Source organism: Nerophis lumbriciformis, linkage group LG14 (assembly GCF_033978685.3).
Source record: "Nerophis lumbriciformis linkage group LG14, RoL_Nlum_v2.1, whole genome shotgun sequence".
In the NCBI taxonomy this organism is placed as follows: domain Eukaryota; kingdom Metazoa; phylum Chordata; class Actinopteri; order Syngnathiformes; family Syngnathidae; genus Nerophis; species Nerophis lumbriciformis.
Genome location: NC_084561.2, coordinates 14,903,715 through 14,922,323, shown reverse-complemented (window position 1 = coordinate 14,922,323; position 18,609 = coordinate 14,903,715). Strand labels below are relative to the sequence as shown.

Sequence of the window (18,609 nt, the reverse complement as noted above, 5' to 3'; positions counted from 1 at the left end):
ATAACTTCGTTGAAGGATTGGACCGTTGATGGTGATGCCTGCGGTTATTGCCTCCTGGCCCGAAGTACACAGAGAGGGGAAAACACTATCATGCCACTATAGCAGAGTTAGCACTAACCCCAGTGACCTGCATATCAATCAATCAATCAATACTACTTTATTATACCTCCTGCAGAGACATGCTGGGTTAATATATAAATAAAGCCTCTGATTTAAACCCATCCTCAACCACCACGGACTGGTTTGAAGCGTTTGAACAGTGGGTTGAAAGTAAAATAAATATGTGGCTGGTTGTCGTTTAAATTTCACGGACACCGGCGGCTTTGCGCTGTCAAAAACATCAGCGTTATCGTATTGGAGACCGGCGACGGTGCTGCGAGGCCTTGCTTAATCATTCAGCAGCTCGGCCCATTTGTCATTTTATCTTTGCATGCATTTTAATAAGCTCAAGTCCGCGTTTGATCTATGACAGGACGAAGAAGCGGCCTCCTTTCTTCCCAAAACTGAAAATGCACATCTATTTGCGCCTACGTCGCCGACCCTGAAAACGACGTCCATGTTCACTTTCTTTTTTTTCTTTTTTGAGACAAGTGTCAAGTTAAATTATGCATGCATCTGATTTACCAGGAGATACCAGCGGGCTTGGTCTGTGTCGCTTTGTTCCATAAATAAAGTGCGCAAAGAACTTTATAGAGCTGCATCGATTAATCAATTGCATCGATTTATTTGGTTAGAAAAACCCTTCAATTTATATTTTGTTGTATAAATAATGATTTATTCATAAAAAACTAGAGATGTCCGATAATGGCTTTTTTGCCGATATTGTCCGACTATTAATTACCGATTCCGATATCAACCGATACCGATATATACAGTCGTGGAATTAACACATTATTATGCCTAATTTTGTTGTGATGCCCCGCTGGATGCATTAAACAATGTAACAAGGTTTTCCAAAATAAATCAACTCAAATTATGTAAAGAAATGCCAACATGGCACTGCCATATTTATTATTGAAGTCACAAAGTGCATTATTTTTTTTAACATGCTTCAAAACAGCAGCTTGGAATTTTGGACATGCCCTCGAGGAGGTTGGGGAGTGCGGGGGGTGTATACTGTAGCGTTCCGGTAGAGTTAGTGCTGCAAGGGATTCTGGGTATTTGTTCTGTTGTGTTTATGTTGTGTTACGGTGCGGATGTTCTCCCGAAATGTGTTTGTCATTCTTGTTTGGTGTGGGTTCACAGTGTGGCACATATTTGTAACAGTGTTGAAGTTGTTTATACGGCCACCCTCATTGTGACCTGTATGGCTGTTGATCAAGCACGCCTTGCATTCACTTGTGAGTGTGTCAAAAGTCGTAGATATTATGTGACTGGGCCGGCACGCAAAGGCAGTGCCTTCAACGTTTATTGGCGCTCTGTACTTCTTCCTACGTCCGTGTACACAGCGGCGTTTTAAAAAGTCATAAATCGGTGACCAAGGCTGCCCTTTGTCACCGATTCTGTTCATAACCTTCATGGACAGAATTTCTAGGCGCAGTCAAGGCGTTGAGGGTATCTGGTTTGGTGGCTGCAGGATTAGGTCTCTGCTATTTGCAGATGATGTGGTCCTGATGGCTTCATCTGGCCAAGATCTTCAGCTCTCACTGGATCGGTTCGCAGCCGAGTGTGAAGCGACTGGGATGGGAATCAGCACCTCCAAGTCCGAGTGCATGGTGTTCGCCCGGAAAAGGGTGGAGTGCCATCTCCGGGTTGGGGAGTAGATATTGCCCCAAGTGGAGGAGTTCAAGTACCTCGGAGTCTTGTTCACGAGTGAGGGAAGAGTGGATCGTGAGATCGACAGACGGATCGGTGCGGCGTCTTCAGTAATGCGGGCACTGTATCGATCCGTTGTGGTGAAGAAGGAGCTGAGCCGGAAGGCAAAGCTCTCAGTTTACCGGTCGATCTACGTTCCCATCCTCACCTATGGTCATGAGCTTTGGGTTATGACCGAAAGAACAAGATCACGGGTGCAAACGACCGAAATGAGTTTCCTCCGCCGGGTGACGGGGCTCTCCCTTAGAGATAGGGTGAGAAGCTCTGTCATCCGGGAGGAGCTCAAACTAAAGCCGCTGCTCCTCCACATCGAGAGGAGCCAGATGAGGTGCTTCGGGCATCTGGTCAGGATGCCACCCGAACGCCTCCCTAGGGAGCTGTTTCGGGCACGTCCGACCGGTAGGAGGCCACGGGGAAGACCCAGGACACGTTGGGAAGACTATGCCCGGCTGGCCTGGGAAGTCTGGGCTTCTCTGCTTAGGCTGCTGCCCCCGCGACCCGACCTCGGATAAGCGGAAGAAGATGGATGGATGGATGGATGGAAACTGATAACATCGCAATGGAAATAGATAAGCAAGTAACTTTGAAACTTTTCTTGTTTGCTTTATAGAGTCAATGTGCCCCCAGAAATGAACAACAACCTACATCATTAGCAAAATTATTATAAATATAGTGCATTGTTCCAAATTGTCTGTGTGTACGTGTGCAGGTTGCTTTGGGTGATTCTACAGCTGTATTGCAAATGTCCCTGGTGATACGCTGTCACTCCTGGCCAAGCAGAGGATAATAAGAGATAATGAACTGGTTCAAATCTTCATGCATTCATGATTCATTTATGTACACGCACACAAATGCACTTGCCCTCTCCAACAGCAGGTGTCCATTAACCAAAGCATGCAAAGTCCCTATCGGCCTCTCCTTCTCCTCCATACTGTTGCCATCTCTTTAGACTCTCTTCACCTCGTCGTCACCTTTGCGGCCAGCTTGAGCTCCGATTTCCCGGTTGACTTCTAATCCCCACGACAGTCGTGCCTCGCCACATCGCGCTTCAATTATTGCGACTTCGCCACATCGCTGATTTATTTAAAAAAAAAAAAAAGAGCTGTCCGATAATATCGGACTGCCGATATTATCGGACGATAAATGCTTTAAAATGTAATATCGGGAATTATCAGTATCGGTTTCAAAAAGTAAAACGTATGACTTTTTAAAACGCCGCTGTACGGAGCGGTACACGGACGTAGGGAGAAGTACAGAGCAGTTGCGTCTCCGAGTCATACTTGCCAACCCTCCCGATTTTCTTGGGAGACTCCCAAATTTCAGTGCCCCTCCCGAAAATCTCCCGGGGCAACCATTCTCCCGAATTTCTCCCGATGTCCACCCAGACAACAATATAGGGGACATGCCTTAAAGGTACTGCCTCTACGTGCCGGCCCAATCACATAATATCTACGGCTTTTCACACAAACAATTGAATGCCAACCATACTTGGTCAACAGCCATACAGGTCACACTGAGGGTGGCCGTATAAACAACTGTAACACTGTTACAAATATGCGCCACACTGTGAACCCACACCAAACAAGAATGACAAACACATTTCGGGAGAACATCCGCACCGTAACACAACATAAACACAACAGAACAAATACCCAGAACCCCCTTGCAGCACTAACTCTACAATATACACCCCCCGCTATCCCCTACCCCCCCAAACCTCAACCCCGCCCACCTCAATCTCCTCATGCTCTCTCAGGGAGAGCATGTCCCAAATTCCAAGCTGCTGTTTTGAGGCATGTTAAAAAAAATAATGCACTTTGTGACTTCAATAATAAATATGTCAGTTCCATAATAATATGGCATTATTTTCCATAACTTGAGTTGATTTATTTTGGAAAACATTGTTTAATGCATCCAGCGGGGCATCACAACAAAATTAGGCATAATAATGTGTTAATTCCACGACTGTATGTATCGGTATCGGTTGATATCGGAATCGGTAATTAAGAGTTGGACAATATCGGAATATATATCGGCAAAAAAGTCATTATCGGACATCTCTAAAAAAAATTACATTCTACATATTTTTAGCCTAAACTAAGTGTTAAATTTAGTCGTATTTATGTGATATATGCATAAACAGTGCTTTATTTGTGTGGAATGATAGGGCACACGATGCCAACAGCATATAATGCTAACAACCCGGCTAACTGTCAAGTTGACCCGGGTTTTGCCGAACAACACACTCACCTGGAGTCAGCACATCGAAGCCCAGTTCTAATTTAGAATATTTACCCAGGATGTGATGAAGTATTTTCTACGTGATGGCGATATTAGGAGGATACTCCGGGCTACCGGTTAGTTCTGTAATCCACAGTAGAGCACATTCAAGGCTACCACCGTAGGAAGGTGATTCATATGACCCCATTTGTCACAGTTTACCTGACACATGAAACGGGACAAACTATCTAGTTTAGCAGCCAGACAACATTAGAGTGTTGAATATCTTAATAATGCGTTTTATGGCAATTCCAAACATCCATTGCTTTTCAATCATTTTCATTTACCCATAAATGGGGCCCTATGAATCCCTTCCCCTACTATATATTGGGTGAAATGAGTGTAGAGATGACTATATGTGTGTTATTCCATGTTTAAAGGGCTCTTCTTACGTTCATATATGTTAACAGTTATTTGTACTCTAAATATGGAAATATTTGATTCAATAATAATAATAATTCTACTTTGTGGAAATGTGTTTACCATGGTCAGACCTAAGGTTGTCCCGATACAATACCCGCACTGGTACCAAAATGTAATTCAATACTTTTCAAAACAAAGGGAACCACAAACAAAATGTCATTAATGGATTTATTTTAGCTAAAAATCTTATGACATATTAAACATATATATATATATATATATATATATATATATATATATATATATATATATATATATATATATATATATATATAAAAAACTATTGCAATCAAAAAACAATTTTGGATTTAAATAAGATAGTGGACACACTGGACAACTTATCTTTTAGTAATAAATTAGCAAACAAAGGCTACTAATTTGGCTGCTGACGTATGCAGTAACATATTGTGTCATTTCCTATTCTGTTATTTTGTCAATATTATGAGGGACAAGCCATAGAACGTTTATTATTTTCTACTTGTTAATTTACTGTTAATATCTTCTTACTTTTTGTTTTAACATGTTCTATCTACACTTCTGTTACAATTTAATAATCACTTTTATCATAGTTAAATTATCCCCTCAACTCCCCCCAAAAGGGATTAACTCGCTGGAATAAAAAAAGCCAATATAACATACATCCATAAACGTGGACGCATGTGAAAAGTGCAATATATTTATCTGTACAGTAATATATTTATTTATTTATATATATTTATATATATTTATTTATTTTAGATATATATGTATTTATGATTTATGATTTATATTTATATATACTTATTTATTTATATATAACCATACCATACCATACCAACTTTATTTATAAAGCCCTTTAAAGACAAGCACAGTTGAAAAACAAAGGGCTGTACACCACAAAGAAATGGAGGCAAAGGACAGACTAAAAAATAACATTTAAAACAGAAATAAAAATACACATTTAAAAAGCAAATATAAATTACCCTAAGAACAGTTTGTTAGATAAAAACAGTTTAAAAGTTAAAAACAGTTCAAAAAGTTAAAAGCTAAAAACAGTTCAAAGTCTCATGCTGGGTTTAAAGCCAGTGAATAAAAATGGGTTTTAAGAAGGGTCTTAAAAATAGCCAAAGAAGGGGCCTGTCTCACATGGAGAGGGAGATCGTTCCAGAGTTTGGGACCCGCAACAGAGAAAGCTCTGTCCCCTCTGAGCCCATATATGCACCTTATTGCTTTTTTATCCTGCACTACCATGAGTTTATGTAACGAAATTTCGTTCTTATCTGTGCTGTAAAGTTCAAATTTGCATGACAATAAAAATGAAGTCTAAGTCTAACTTATTAGTCTGTTGTTTGATGCTTTACATACATATGTTTTGGGTGATACTACCAATTCTGGCATCAATCCAATACCAAGTAGTTACAGGATCATACATTGGTCATATTTAAAGTTCTCCTGTGTCCAGGGAAATATTTCCTGAGTTTCTAAACAATGAAAAATGAAAACCAATTTTCAGATAACACAAAATATCGATGCAGCTCTTGTACTTAGTATCGTTACATCCGTTACTTTGTATCGTGTAAATCCGCCTATTTGTTTACATTCAGGAGTGCCGGCTTGCTGTTAGCAGTTAGCTATTGTATCCTCTTACGGTGTGTAGTGAAGCCTGTTTAGCCATTCCTCATCCTGCAGGGATGATACTTGTAAGTAACGTACTTTATTTGTCGTCACGGAGGTGAGGATTAGTTATTCGGAAGTAGCTAAAACACTGCCGACTGCGGATTGACATTAGCCGCTTGCTAACCAGCCATGTTTAAAACACCGCTTCGGTGTAAAAAGCTTCTCGTTTATTGTCTGTTTTTTAGCCAAAAAATATCCATTCTCCCACTTATGTCTCCACGGTTTGTCTGCTTGTAAGCACACTGTACGTATGCTTTGCATAACATGCGCCGTTTGCGCGTTTTACCAGCAATGTCAAAGTTAAAGTACCAATGATTGTCACACACACTAAGTGTGGTGAAATTATCCTCTGCATTTGACCCGTCACCCTTGATCACCCCCTGGGAGGTGAGGGGAGCAGTGAGCAGCAGCGGTGGCCGCGCCCGGGAATCATTTTTGGTGATTTAACCCCCAATTCCAACCCTTGATGCTGAGTGCCAAGCAGGGAGGTAATGGGTCCCATTTTTATAGTCTTTGGTATGACTCACGACCTACCGATCTCAGGGCAGAGACTTTAACCATGCCCGGTTGAAAGAAAAGTCTTGATATTTTTCAGAAGCAGTATAGTACAGTTTTAAATTCATTAGTACCGCAGTACTTTTTATTGTACCGGTATACCGTACAACCCTAATCAGACCTAGGGATGACTGTACATCTCTCGTAATAATTATATTTGATCTAAAAGCAGAATCTCTTTGAGTCAAGATCAACCAATTGATGGTTGAATAAATGAAGTTCTTTCCAGGCATTTGGATTTCTTACCTGTTGGCCAGTGACCAATAAAATGGAGCCCTCTTTGGCATGTACCACCTGCCTGAAGACATGGTCGAGGATGAGTAGTTCACTCCAGCAGTTCTGTAGAAGCTTCATCTGGTCATCGACCTGTTTGGAAACAAAGCAAAACCCATAAGTTGCTGGTAGTAACAAGGTTCGTACTTCAGGGATGAGCTTCAGAACATGAAGCACCAATCCTAAACAGCTGTGTTGATGTGTTCACAGGTCTATTGCTATTGATTTACTTTCACACCACATATTGTTTTTCAGTCTCGGACAAAATTGAAACGCACGCAGTCCAAAGTGTTCTCATGTGAATCGTTCCTCATCCAGTCAGTACTTTACTGCCTGCCTCTTTAAGTAGGTTTCTCTGTTTGCCCATTGCCAATAGTTTCTGAGTGATCCCACAGCCTTGCTGAATTGCAGCCGTTGGCTCCCATGGACCTGCCAGGTGAGCTTTGGAAGCAGGTCAGGTCATACCAAAACAACCTCTTCCATTGTAACAGACAGCCTCTTCCCATGCTTTGGCCATGTTAATCATTAGTCCACATGGGAAGACTCATACGAAAAAGAAAAAAAAAAGACCACATTAGGATGAAAGGAATGAGGAAAATACCTTTATTTTGTATCGCCAAACATTGTCCACTGTGTTGTGTCCTTAGAAATAATATATCCTCCTGAATACACTGTGGTCCTTTTGGTGTTGAGGGTTAGTACCGCGTGAGAACTCGAAGTTCATCACCAGTATCAACAACAGCGTAGGGCGAGGAATGCCGATCGATGTTAAAGCCAGGGTACACGAGCAGGTGCAAGCGTGGGCACCATGGGAAGGAATGCCTTCTCGTAAGTCTGCGGCGAGAGATCTATTTGTTGAACTCCGCGCTGACGTTGGGTTGTAATCGTAATGTTGCTGCCAGCACTTTATTATGCCTAAAAAGGAATAACATCACTGCGGGGCTGCCAACTCTGGAGTCTACTGGTGATTGGGGTTGTTATGACTAGGGACTGGTGTCCAACATGGCGTGTTTGTCCAACAAGAAGACATAACAAAAGGTCTGCCACAGATAATACTCGGTAGAACCAGATAGCAAACGGTTCCAAGACACCTGAGTAAGGTTCTGGTTATGCTGGTCACCTTTTTGCCAACTTTTACGAGTTTTACGTGGCTGTTATGTATTAGTACCATGGAACACACATCTGGCACTGCTGTTCTATTTGGGTTTTCCAGTTCAAAAGTATATACAGGTAACATGCATAACCAAAGAGTATTTTTAGGTAGGGATGGGTACCTTTCACATTTAAACCGATTTAGTACCAATTCCCGGTACTTCTTATTTTGATTATGTATTAATACATTTGACGTTTACCAGTGACTTGATAATAACTGTACTGTCCAGTTTTTGATTTTTTACACTTCTGAGTCTCGTTTGAAAGTATTACTTTATGCGGTAGAACTTGCATGCAGTTGCAATTCCAATATGTTAAATAGCAGTAGTGAAGTGGATTATATTTATATAGCGCTTTTCTCTAGTGACTCAACGCGCTTTTACATAGTGAAACCCAATATCTAAGTCGCATTTAAACCAGTGTGGGTGTGCACTGGGAGCAGGTGGGTAAAGTGTCTTGCCCAAGGACACAATGGCAGTGACTAGGGTGGCAGAAGCGGGGATCGAACCTGGAACCCTCAAGTTGCTGGCACGTCTACTCTACCAACCGAGCTATACCGCCCCACAACTGCTACAACAGAGCAGTCTATAGAGTATTGACAACTCGGTTTCAAAATTGGTCCCAAACATGGCGCCCTGTAGTCATGTGAGGGGCTCTTGACTAATCATTTAAGCAGTTGTCTGGTTTCTGATTGGTCAAAAGCCCCTCATGTGACTGCAAGGCGCCATGTTTGGTAACAACTTTGAAACCAAGTTGTCCATACTATCTCTCTGGGCTCTGTTGCCTAGTCAGAAATTAGTCTTTGCCATAAAGCTGAATCTTTAGTTTTTTGTTGCACCCTAAAAGGTTTTTATACTGTAAGTATTGTACTAATTACACACCAGAAGTTTGATTGTGATTTTCATTACCGTATTTGGAGGTGATGAAATCGCTATATCAAATGGCTATGCTAATCAGTAGCATGTCCATGGCAAATTCAATGTGAATTAGCATTGAGCTATCGTCTTTAATGTACTGTAAGTTCGAGTGTTTTCTATCAGGCATACTTGCTTCTTTGGCATGGAAAATTGCAATATTAGTTCTGAGTGCTTCTTTGCCGTTAAAGTGTTTAAGTCTGCAACCAGACGTGCAACAGAGGTATCAAAATATATCACTCTTAGATTTAATGTGTATCGACTCCGGGTAGTACCGACGAAATTCGGTCGATATCTATGGATTCGATTAGAAAAAAGGTTTGATTTCTATTTTGTTGCTTTGATTAATTGTTTAATGAGTGTAAACAATACAAACTGAGTACTGTGGTGTGTGGGTGCTGTGATCTGTGTAGCGGCGAAGAGTTTAATGACGATGACAAATGTATTTTTAAGAACTCATAGGCCTGGGCCGATAAATCAATTAATCAAACGATAAATTGATAAATTGCCATGTCCGTGTGTGTTTATTTTCTTTATCTCTGAACCCATCAATGGGAATGAACGAGCCAGTATGCCGAAATCGTTAGAAAGTGACAGCACCATTAAAAAAGAACAAAACAAAACCACCAGACCAAAAATTGCACTTCAAGATGTTCAATATTTATATGTAATTTTAGCTAACCGAGATTTATAGTCCGTTTTATTTTTGTTTAATTTTTTAGGATATTTAACAGTAATTTATTTACCTTCCAATTACAAAGGTAGACATACCTTTATTGCGTTTTAAAGGGGTATTTGCATTATTATTATTATTACACACTATGTTAACATTAGTGCCTAATTTGGCCATCCAAAAACGCTGACGACAATATTGTTTATCTGCAATAATTTGTGAGGAAATATATCGTCCGCAAGGCCTCTGCCTACAAATGCACACTTTTTAAAAAGTGAAATTTCAATGTTGACGATGAACAAATTAAGGTTATTTTCCTTAGAATGCGCATTGAGGCTATAAAATGTGTTTGTCCGATCAGTCCATTGATCGAACAAACTAATTGATAGATTACTAAAATAATCCATAGCCCAAGTCCTACACTGCAAAAACTGAAATCTAAGTAAGATTAAGTATCTCAAATAAGGGTGAAATTTGCTTATTTTCTGTCTGACAAGATAATTCTTCTCACTAAGCAGATTTTATGTTAGAGTGTTTTACTTGTTTTAAGGGTGTTGGTCCTAAATGATCTCAGTAAGATATTACAGCGTGTTGCTGAGATTTTATGACCTATATTGAGTAAAACATGCTTGAAACTAGAATATCAACTGTTGCAAAGCTGTGTCATCAACACTCACAAGTATAAAACTACTTTTTAAAAGTAATAATTTCTTATTTCAAGCATGTAAAAAAAAAAAAAATCATGACTTTGACACAATTGTGTCTCATATTAAAACAGATGACAGCCAAATGGACTTTGCTGTTTTATTTTCAATGAAACAATAGAAAATACGTACTCATATAGTAGTGCAGTTGTTATTAGTGAGAATATACTTATTTTAAGGTATTTTTGGGTTCATTGAGGTTAGCTAATTTTACTTGTTTTGGAAAGTCTTGACAAGCCAAATGTTCTTGTTTTATTGGCAGATAATTTTGCTTAGTTCAAATAAAATACCCCTAATTTTTGTATTTTTTTTTCTTGTTTTTGAACGCTGACTTTTTGCAGTCTATCGCTGAGTCCGCCCTGTGATTGATTGGAGATCAGTGCTGGGGTAGGCTCCAGATTGGATGGATGAAAGGAGAAAATCAATGAAAATAAATATCGAATAAGAATAATACTGAATGAAAGAGTCTGAAAGAGTCCTGCCCGTCGCCCATTGTTTTATTGTCGGTTGTCAAGTTTGACCTTTTCGATCAGTATTCCTAACTCGCTTTCTCAGGCAGTTTTGTAGTGCCTTATTGGAGGCATCTTGAGCGAAAGCAAAATTCAAAAGACTTCATTAAATCCATCAGAGGACCTTCAAAGAAGGGGTTCCTTTGAGCCGCCCTTCGATCCTCCTCTCTCGGTCCCCCCAAATCTAAAGACCCTGGAAGCTATAGTGCAATTGTGTGTAAAGGGACGAGCACATGCAAGGCCCAGGCTCTTCAAAAGCCAACACCACCAACGCCACTGCATGTCAACGCTGCGAGCAAATGTTGGGGGTCCTGCATCAAAGGGCTGTCCTGGATCCGCCTGCCTGAAAGAGCCTCTCTGACAAGAAAAGCCCGGGTCATCAAACGGGGGTATGGAGACGGGTGATAGCGGCACAGAAGACAGGGGGACAACCCGTCTGCAGAAGGGAGACTAGTGACAGACAGCCAGGCACGAGGGCGGCCCAGGGGTTGGGGTTCAGTTTGCTGACCTTTCAAGTTACCACTGACACAAACCGTTTCCTTGACAGGCTCTTCCTTTGGTTCTGTCAAGCGAGTAACATTCATGGCGCCTGATCTTACACGATCTCCCGCCTGCACCCGCTGATAATATGAACCCTCTGACATACTCAATCGCTTTTGTTTTGTGTTTCTGTACCGGCCAGTCGCACACACTATCTCTGTGCAGAAGATGTGGCCAAGTCAGTCAGTAAACGACTGGCTGATTGCCAAGCACTGATTACAACTCTTAGTGCTTTGGTTTAATCAGAACATAACACCACAAAGTTCAAATAGCAGTTTGTTTGACTCCTCCTGTAAAACCTATACCACTTACTTAGTTGTTGAACACTTATCTCAAGATGGTGGAAAATTTAGATAGTATGTATCTGACTTTTGCAGCCATAAACGGAACACTAGCAATCACTGCCTTGCTATCAATGTTCCTACTCGGCATAAGGGTTGAATTCCCACTCCACTGTCAGTAATGAAGAAGGAAATAACTGTGGAACTGCAGTAGTGCCATGGCATACGGGTTTTTCGGGATATGACCTGACTCTCGGTTAATTATGTTTAAGGTTACGAGCAAATATTCAGACATTAGTTGCCGTAGCGAATGCCACAGTGAACCTCGTAAGATCCGACCAAAACATCTGGTCTTACTTAGCTTACTTAGATCGACATAAGTTAGTATTTCCAACCATGGGATGTAAAAAAAACCCAAAAGGTAAGATATGGCCTAAAATCTGTATCCCGATACATACTGTTTCCTCTTGCGATAACGATATATATTGCAAAATATTATTTGATAGACCCATTTCAAAACGGTTAAGAAGGCTCCTAATTTAGCTGGTGACATATGAGTGAACATATTGCACATTATCTGTTGAATTATTTTCTCAAAACTAATTTTCTGTTGTTTTAATCTAGCTACTTTCTGTTGTGACATGTTTCTATCTACACTTCTGTTAAAATGAAATAAACATTTATTCTTCTATTGTTTTGATACTGCAAACTTTGGTATTGACCCAATACCAAGTACCGTATTTTTCGGACTATAAGTCCATACTTGCCAACCTTGAGACCTCCGATTTCGGGAGGTGAGGGGGGTGGTGGTGGGGGTAGGCGTGGTCGGGGTGGGAGGGGGCGTGGTTGGGGCGTGTTTGGGGGCGTGGCTAAAAGGGCAGGAGTATATTTACAGCTAGAATTCACCAAGTCAAGTATTTCATATGTATATATATATAAAACAAATACTTGACGTTCAGTGAATTCTAGCTATATATATATATATATATATATATATATATATATATATATATATATATATATATATATATATATATATATATATATACATATATATATATATATATATATATATATATATTTATTTTATTATATATATATATATATATATATATATATATATATATATATTAATTTTATTATTTATATATATATATATATATATATGTATATATATATATATATATATATATAAGAGAAATACTTGAATTTCAGTGTTCGTTTATTTACACATATATACACACACATAACACTCATCTACTCATTGTTGAGTTAAGGGTTGAATTGTCCATCCTTGTTCTATTCTCTGTCACTATTTTTCTAACCATGCTGAACACCCTCTCTGATGATGCATTGATGTGTGGCACACACAAAAGTGCTTTCATCAAATGCACTAGATGGCAGTATTGCCCTGTTTAAGAGTGTCACAACATTGCTGTTTACGGCAGACAAACTGCTTTACGGTATACAAAAACGTGACTGCTGTTGTTGTGTGTTGTTGCCATGCTGGGAGGACGTTAATGAAACTGCCTAACAATAAACCCACATAAGAAACCAAGAACTCGCCCTCCATCATTCTACAGTTATAACGTGATTGGGCAGGTATGGACCTGAGTCCGCCTGAATTTCGGGAGATTTTCGGGAGAAAATTTGTCCCGGGAGGTTTTCGGGAGAGGCGCTGAATTTCGGGAGTCTCCCGGAAAATCCGGGAGGGTTGGCAAGTATGTATAAGTCGCAGTTTTTTTCATAGTTTGGCCGGGCTCCAGTGCGACTTATATATGTTTGTTTCCTTCTTTATTATGCATTTTCGGCAGGTGCGACTTATACTCCGAAAAATACGGTAGTTATGGGGTAGTATCAATGTTAATACTTAAAATGTTTACTATCATTAAATTATTTCATTTTATAAACACAACTATAAAAAAACTACAAAAACACGGGATGGCGGCGTAATGATAAAAAAATATTTTTATATAATTTCCTTATTCACGTTTATTACATACAAAATTCACAAGTCAACAGAGCAAATTGATTAAACAAACGGAAAAACTGCTGTTGCCTCTTGTTTCCTGAAATTGTAAACGATAACAAAAACGACAAAAGTATTTTTGTGATAAGAATTATCGATCTAATCACTGTAGTATCGAACCATAGTATACTTGATATTGTTACTGTCGATATTTGTAATGATCCATGCACACTTGTTTACATTCAAGAGCTCCAGCTTAGCAGTTAGCTATGTTTTTTGGTATGCTCTTACGGCAGTGATGTCAAAGTCAAGGCCCAAGTGGCAAATCCGGCCCCCGAATGAATTATCTATGGCCCTCCGGATGATATTTGATTAGTATTAGAAACGGCCCGCAGGCCACAGCCGCCTGCTTTGAAGGAAGTTTGTTTTTGATTGTGAGCCTGTTGAAAAATGTTTTCACTTGAAATTAGTGACAGAGCCATACAAAAATGTTGGATTATTCATTTAATCGTTTAATAAAATACAGTACACTGTGTTAGGTCTTGGTTCAATAGGTTATGTGCAATCATTTTAATAGGTTTTGATAAACATTGAACCAGTCCGGCTTTCGGCTTGTAGCAAATTAGTTTTTTTGGCCCTCTGTTGTAGTTGACTGACATCCTTGTCTTACGGCACGTAGTGTAGCATGTTTAGCTATTCCTTGTAAGAAACTTAGTTTAAGTTAATAACCTCAGTCAAGGATGTTAAAATAATATCTAAACAGCGAACATTTATCCAGGAAAATATGAAGAAACTGCTGATGATAGGTTTGATGGAGAAGTAGCTGAAAGGAGACACCGTAGAAGTCCACTATTTCTCCAATATTTCTCACCTAAAAGTTGTTTTTATTTTTATTGTTTTGGAATACAAATGTTTCATGGTGCAAGGAAGCAATTCAACTCCCGAGGTACCAATGTGTTGATCTTGATTTATAAACATGAAAACACCTATTCAGAAATTATTATATCAGTACCACTGATAGTCACACCCATCCACCCCCTGGGAGGTGAGGGGAGCAGTGAGCAGCAGCGGTGGCCGCGCTCGGGAATCATTTTGGTGATTTAACCCCCAATTCCAACCCTTGGTGCTGAGTGCCAAGCAGGGTAAAAAATGGGTCCCATTTTTATGCTCTTTGGTATGACTCGGCCGGGGTTTGAACTCACGACCTTCCAGTCTCAGGGCGGACACTCTAACCACAAGGCCACTGTAAAATTTTGAATCGGAAAAAAACTTACTTTACAATAGAACAACGATCAAAATTAAATTAAAAAAAACATTATCAAAAGTCTAACATTTTGCTAATTTCATACTTTTTACTCTGCTACCCTGTGACTCTTGAGTTTTTTGGGGGAAATTATAGATCTTATTCATCAAATCATCCCAACTTTCCACAAGAATATTGTAGATATTTGTGATATTTTCTTACCTTTAAATCAACATCAAATTACTCTTATGATTTATTTTTCAGTCTCATATTATTTTAGAGCTGGGCAATAACCTGCACTAAAAAGTCCATGTTTACAAACTTCCTTACCCCTTTTATTTTTTATTTTTTTAGCTTGCACAGTGCACACTAAAACAATCCCAAGTTTCTGGCTGTCCTTGAATTGTACCAGACTCTGAGCACTCGTATTGCCACACAGCAGAAAAAACATGTTCCTGAGAAACCGACCTCAAAACGCAAGTCGCTTGCAATACTTTCTATGGCTTGACCGACTTCTCATGATCGCCAAAAAAGAAGGGTTCGAAAAACCCAAGCAGGGACTCCTACTTCTATGGTCCGGCAATGAAAAATACATATCCTTCAAGACAGTGTTTTTCAACCTTTTTTGAGCCAAGGCACAATTTTTGCGTTGAAAAAATCCGGAGGCACACCACAAGCAGAAATCATTAAAAAACTAAGCTAATCGTTGTCACAATTGTTGGATATGACTTTAAACCATAACCAACCATGCATCACTATAGCTCTTGTCTCAAAGTAGGTGTACTGTCACCACCTGTCACATCACGCCGTGACTTATTTGGAGTTTATTGCTGCTTTCCTGTGTGTAGTGTTTTATTTCTTGTCTTGCGCTTCTATTTTGGTGGCGTTTTCTCTTTTTTCTGTATTTTCCTGTAGCAGTTTCATGTCGTCCTTTTGAGCGATATATCCCGCATCTACTTTTTTTTAGCAATCAAGAATATTTCAGTTGTTTTTATCCTTCTTTGTGGGGACATTGTTGATTGTCATGTCATGTTCGGATGTACTTTGTGGACACCGTCTTTTTTCCAAAGTAAGTCTTTGCTGTTGTCCAGCATTCTGTTTTTGTTTACTTTGTAGCCAGTTCAGTTTTAGTTTCGTTCTGCATAGCCTTCCTTAAGCTTCAATCCCTTTTCTTAGGGGCACTCACCTTTTGTTTATTTTTGGTTTAACCATTAGACACCTTTTTACCTGCACCCTGCCTCCCGCTGTTTTCGACATCTACAAAGCAATTAGCGACCGGCTGCCACCTACTGATATGGAAGAGTATTACACGGTTACTCTGCCAAGCTCTAGACAGCACCAACACTCAACAACAACACATAATTTACAGACTATAATTACTGGTGTGCAAAAAATATGTTTTAACTCAAATAGGTGAAATTAGCACACTAGTGTGCCGCGGCACAGTGGTTGAAAAACACTGCTCCGAGAAACCAATTTAACACCTTGATGATCGTTCAACTGAACGGGATCAATGCCTGGATCAATCTCTTAGCCCATAGGTTTTGTTCAAACCACTGGCTAGGATTAATGGAATTTTCCAGAAGGTAGAAAAAAGGTATAAAAATGCCAGACTGAGAATGAAAGTATGAGAAAAGACGTGGGGGGAAATTGAAGAAATAAAAATGTGATTCGGAGCAGACATTTCTGGGTAAATTGATATTAATAAGAATTGGAGCATTCAAATAGTCCTGGACAAACGTCATGTTTATTCATAGCCTCCTGCCAAGAGTAGAGCAATTATCACGGGGTGCTAAGTCAAAACAGGCCGGGGTGGTAGTACCTTACCCCCTTTCTTGTGGCACCGGTCCTGGTATCGTGCCACGCGCATTGTTAAGCGGCGTACAGCGCATCGAGCTTTAACGAGTGTGCACAGCTGGATCCGATTTTAATAAGTAGTCCCATTTTTGATGTTCACTAATGAACAGATTAATGGAATCTCCTTCTGTGGGGCTTAATGAATGGAGAAAAATCATGCTATTTGCTTTAATTATTTTCCCGCGCATGAGGAGGGGGCTGCGTGCGGAGACCCCCGAGCTAATCTGCTTCAAACTGGTCTAAACAATCACGGCGCCTCTCTTTCTTCTGGACAGAAATCAATGGAGGTGAGGGTTTGAAGACGACTTCAATGCTGCTGTGTGTCGGGCTGCTCGTCCTTTGGTGCTGTCCTATTCCAGCATCTGTTCGCCTTGAGCCTTAAAAAAAAAAAAAAAAGGGGCCCTGTATTCGCCTGGGAACGCGCATTAATTCACCTAGAAAACAACGCCCGTTGTTCTTCAAGTGTTTGCAAATGCCTAATTAAGTCTTGCCTGCATGTTCACTACCAGTTTTGGCCATTTAATTAACTACGGTAACCTTTTAACGGGCACATATTGAACCTAAGACTATTATCAGAATATGAGACCCTTTTAATTTTTGTGTTGTATTTTATGTTTAACTATAATAGCATACCATAATATTTCAGCATTATTATTTTGTCATCTTAATGTTGATCATTAAAGCCCATTAGTAAGGAGAAATCATGCAACTACTGCCAATTATGCGTCCAGTCTCCATTTTAAACATTGTTACTAGGGATGTCCGATAATATCGTACTGCCTATATTATCGGCCGATAAATGCTTTAAAATGTAATATCGGGAATTATCGGTATCGGTTTCAAAAAGTAACATTCATGACTTTTTAAAACGCCGCTGTGTACACGGACGTAGGGAGAAGTACAGAGCGCCAATAAACCTCAAAGGCACTGCCTTTGCGTGCCGGCACAATCACATAATATCTACGGATTTCCACACACACAAGTGAATGCAAGGCATACTTGATCAACAGCCATACAGGTCACACTGAGGGTGGCCGTATAAACAACTTTAACACTGTTACAAACATGCGCCACACTGTGAACCCACACCAAACAAGAATGACAAACACATTTCGGGAGAACATCCGCACCGTAACACAACATAAACACAACAGAACAAATACCCAGAATCCCTTGCAGCACTAACTCATCCGGGACGCTAAAATATACACCCCCGCTACCCCCTACCCCCACGCCACCTCAACCCCGCCCACCTCAACCTCCTCTTGCTCTCTCAGGGAGAGCATGTTCCAAATTCCAAGCTGCTGTTTTGAGGCATGTTAAAAAAAATAATGCACTTTGTGACTTCAATAATAAATATGGCAGTGCCATGTTGACATTTTTTTTCCCATAACTTGAGTTGATTTATTTCGGAAAACCTTGTTACATTGTTTAATGCATCCAGCGGGGCACCACAATACAATGAGGCATAATAATGTGTTAATTCAACGACTGTATGTATTGGTATCGGTAATTAAGAGTTGGACAATATCGGATATCGGCAAAAAAGCCATTATCGGACATCTCTAATTGTACACCAGGGGTGTCAAACTCATTTTAGATCGGGGGGCCACATGGAGAAAAAATCTACTCCCAAGGTAAAATCACGGCACGATAACTTAAAAATAAAGACAACTTCAGATTGTTTTCTTTGTTTAAAAATAGAACAAGCACACTCTGAAAATGTACAAATCATAATGTTTTTTTACGCTTACATGTTGCAGTT

General features: G+C 39.9%; 1 protein-coding gene across 1 annotated transcript in view; it reads right to left on the bottom strand.

Annotated features, from left to right (window-relative positions):
* Positions 1-18,609, bottom strand: part of nr5a2 (nuclear receptor subfamily 5, group A, member 2) — a 188,206-nt gene that overhangs the window by 73,592 nt on the left and 96,005 nt on the right. Inside the window, exon 5 of the mRNA XM_061976004.2 lies at positions 6,976-7,095. Within this exon, the coding sequence (XP_061831988.1) occupies positions 6,976-7,095 (120 nt within the window). The remainder of the gene's footprint in view (positions 1-6,975; positions 7,096-18,609) is intronic.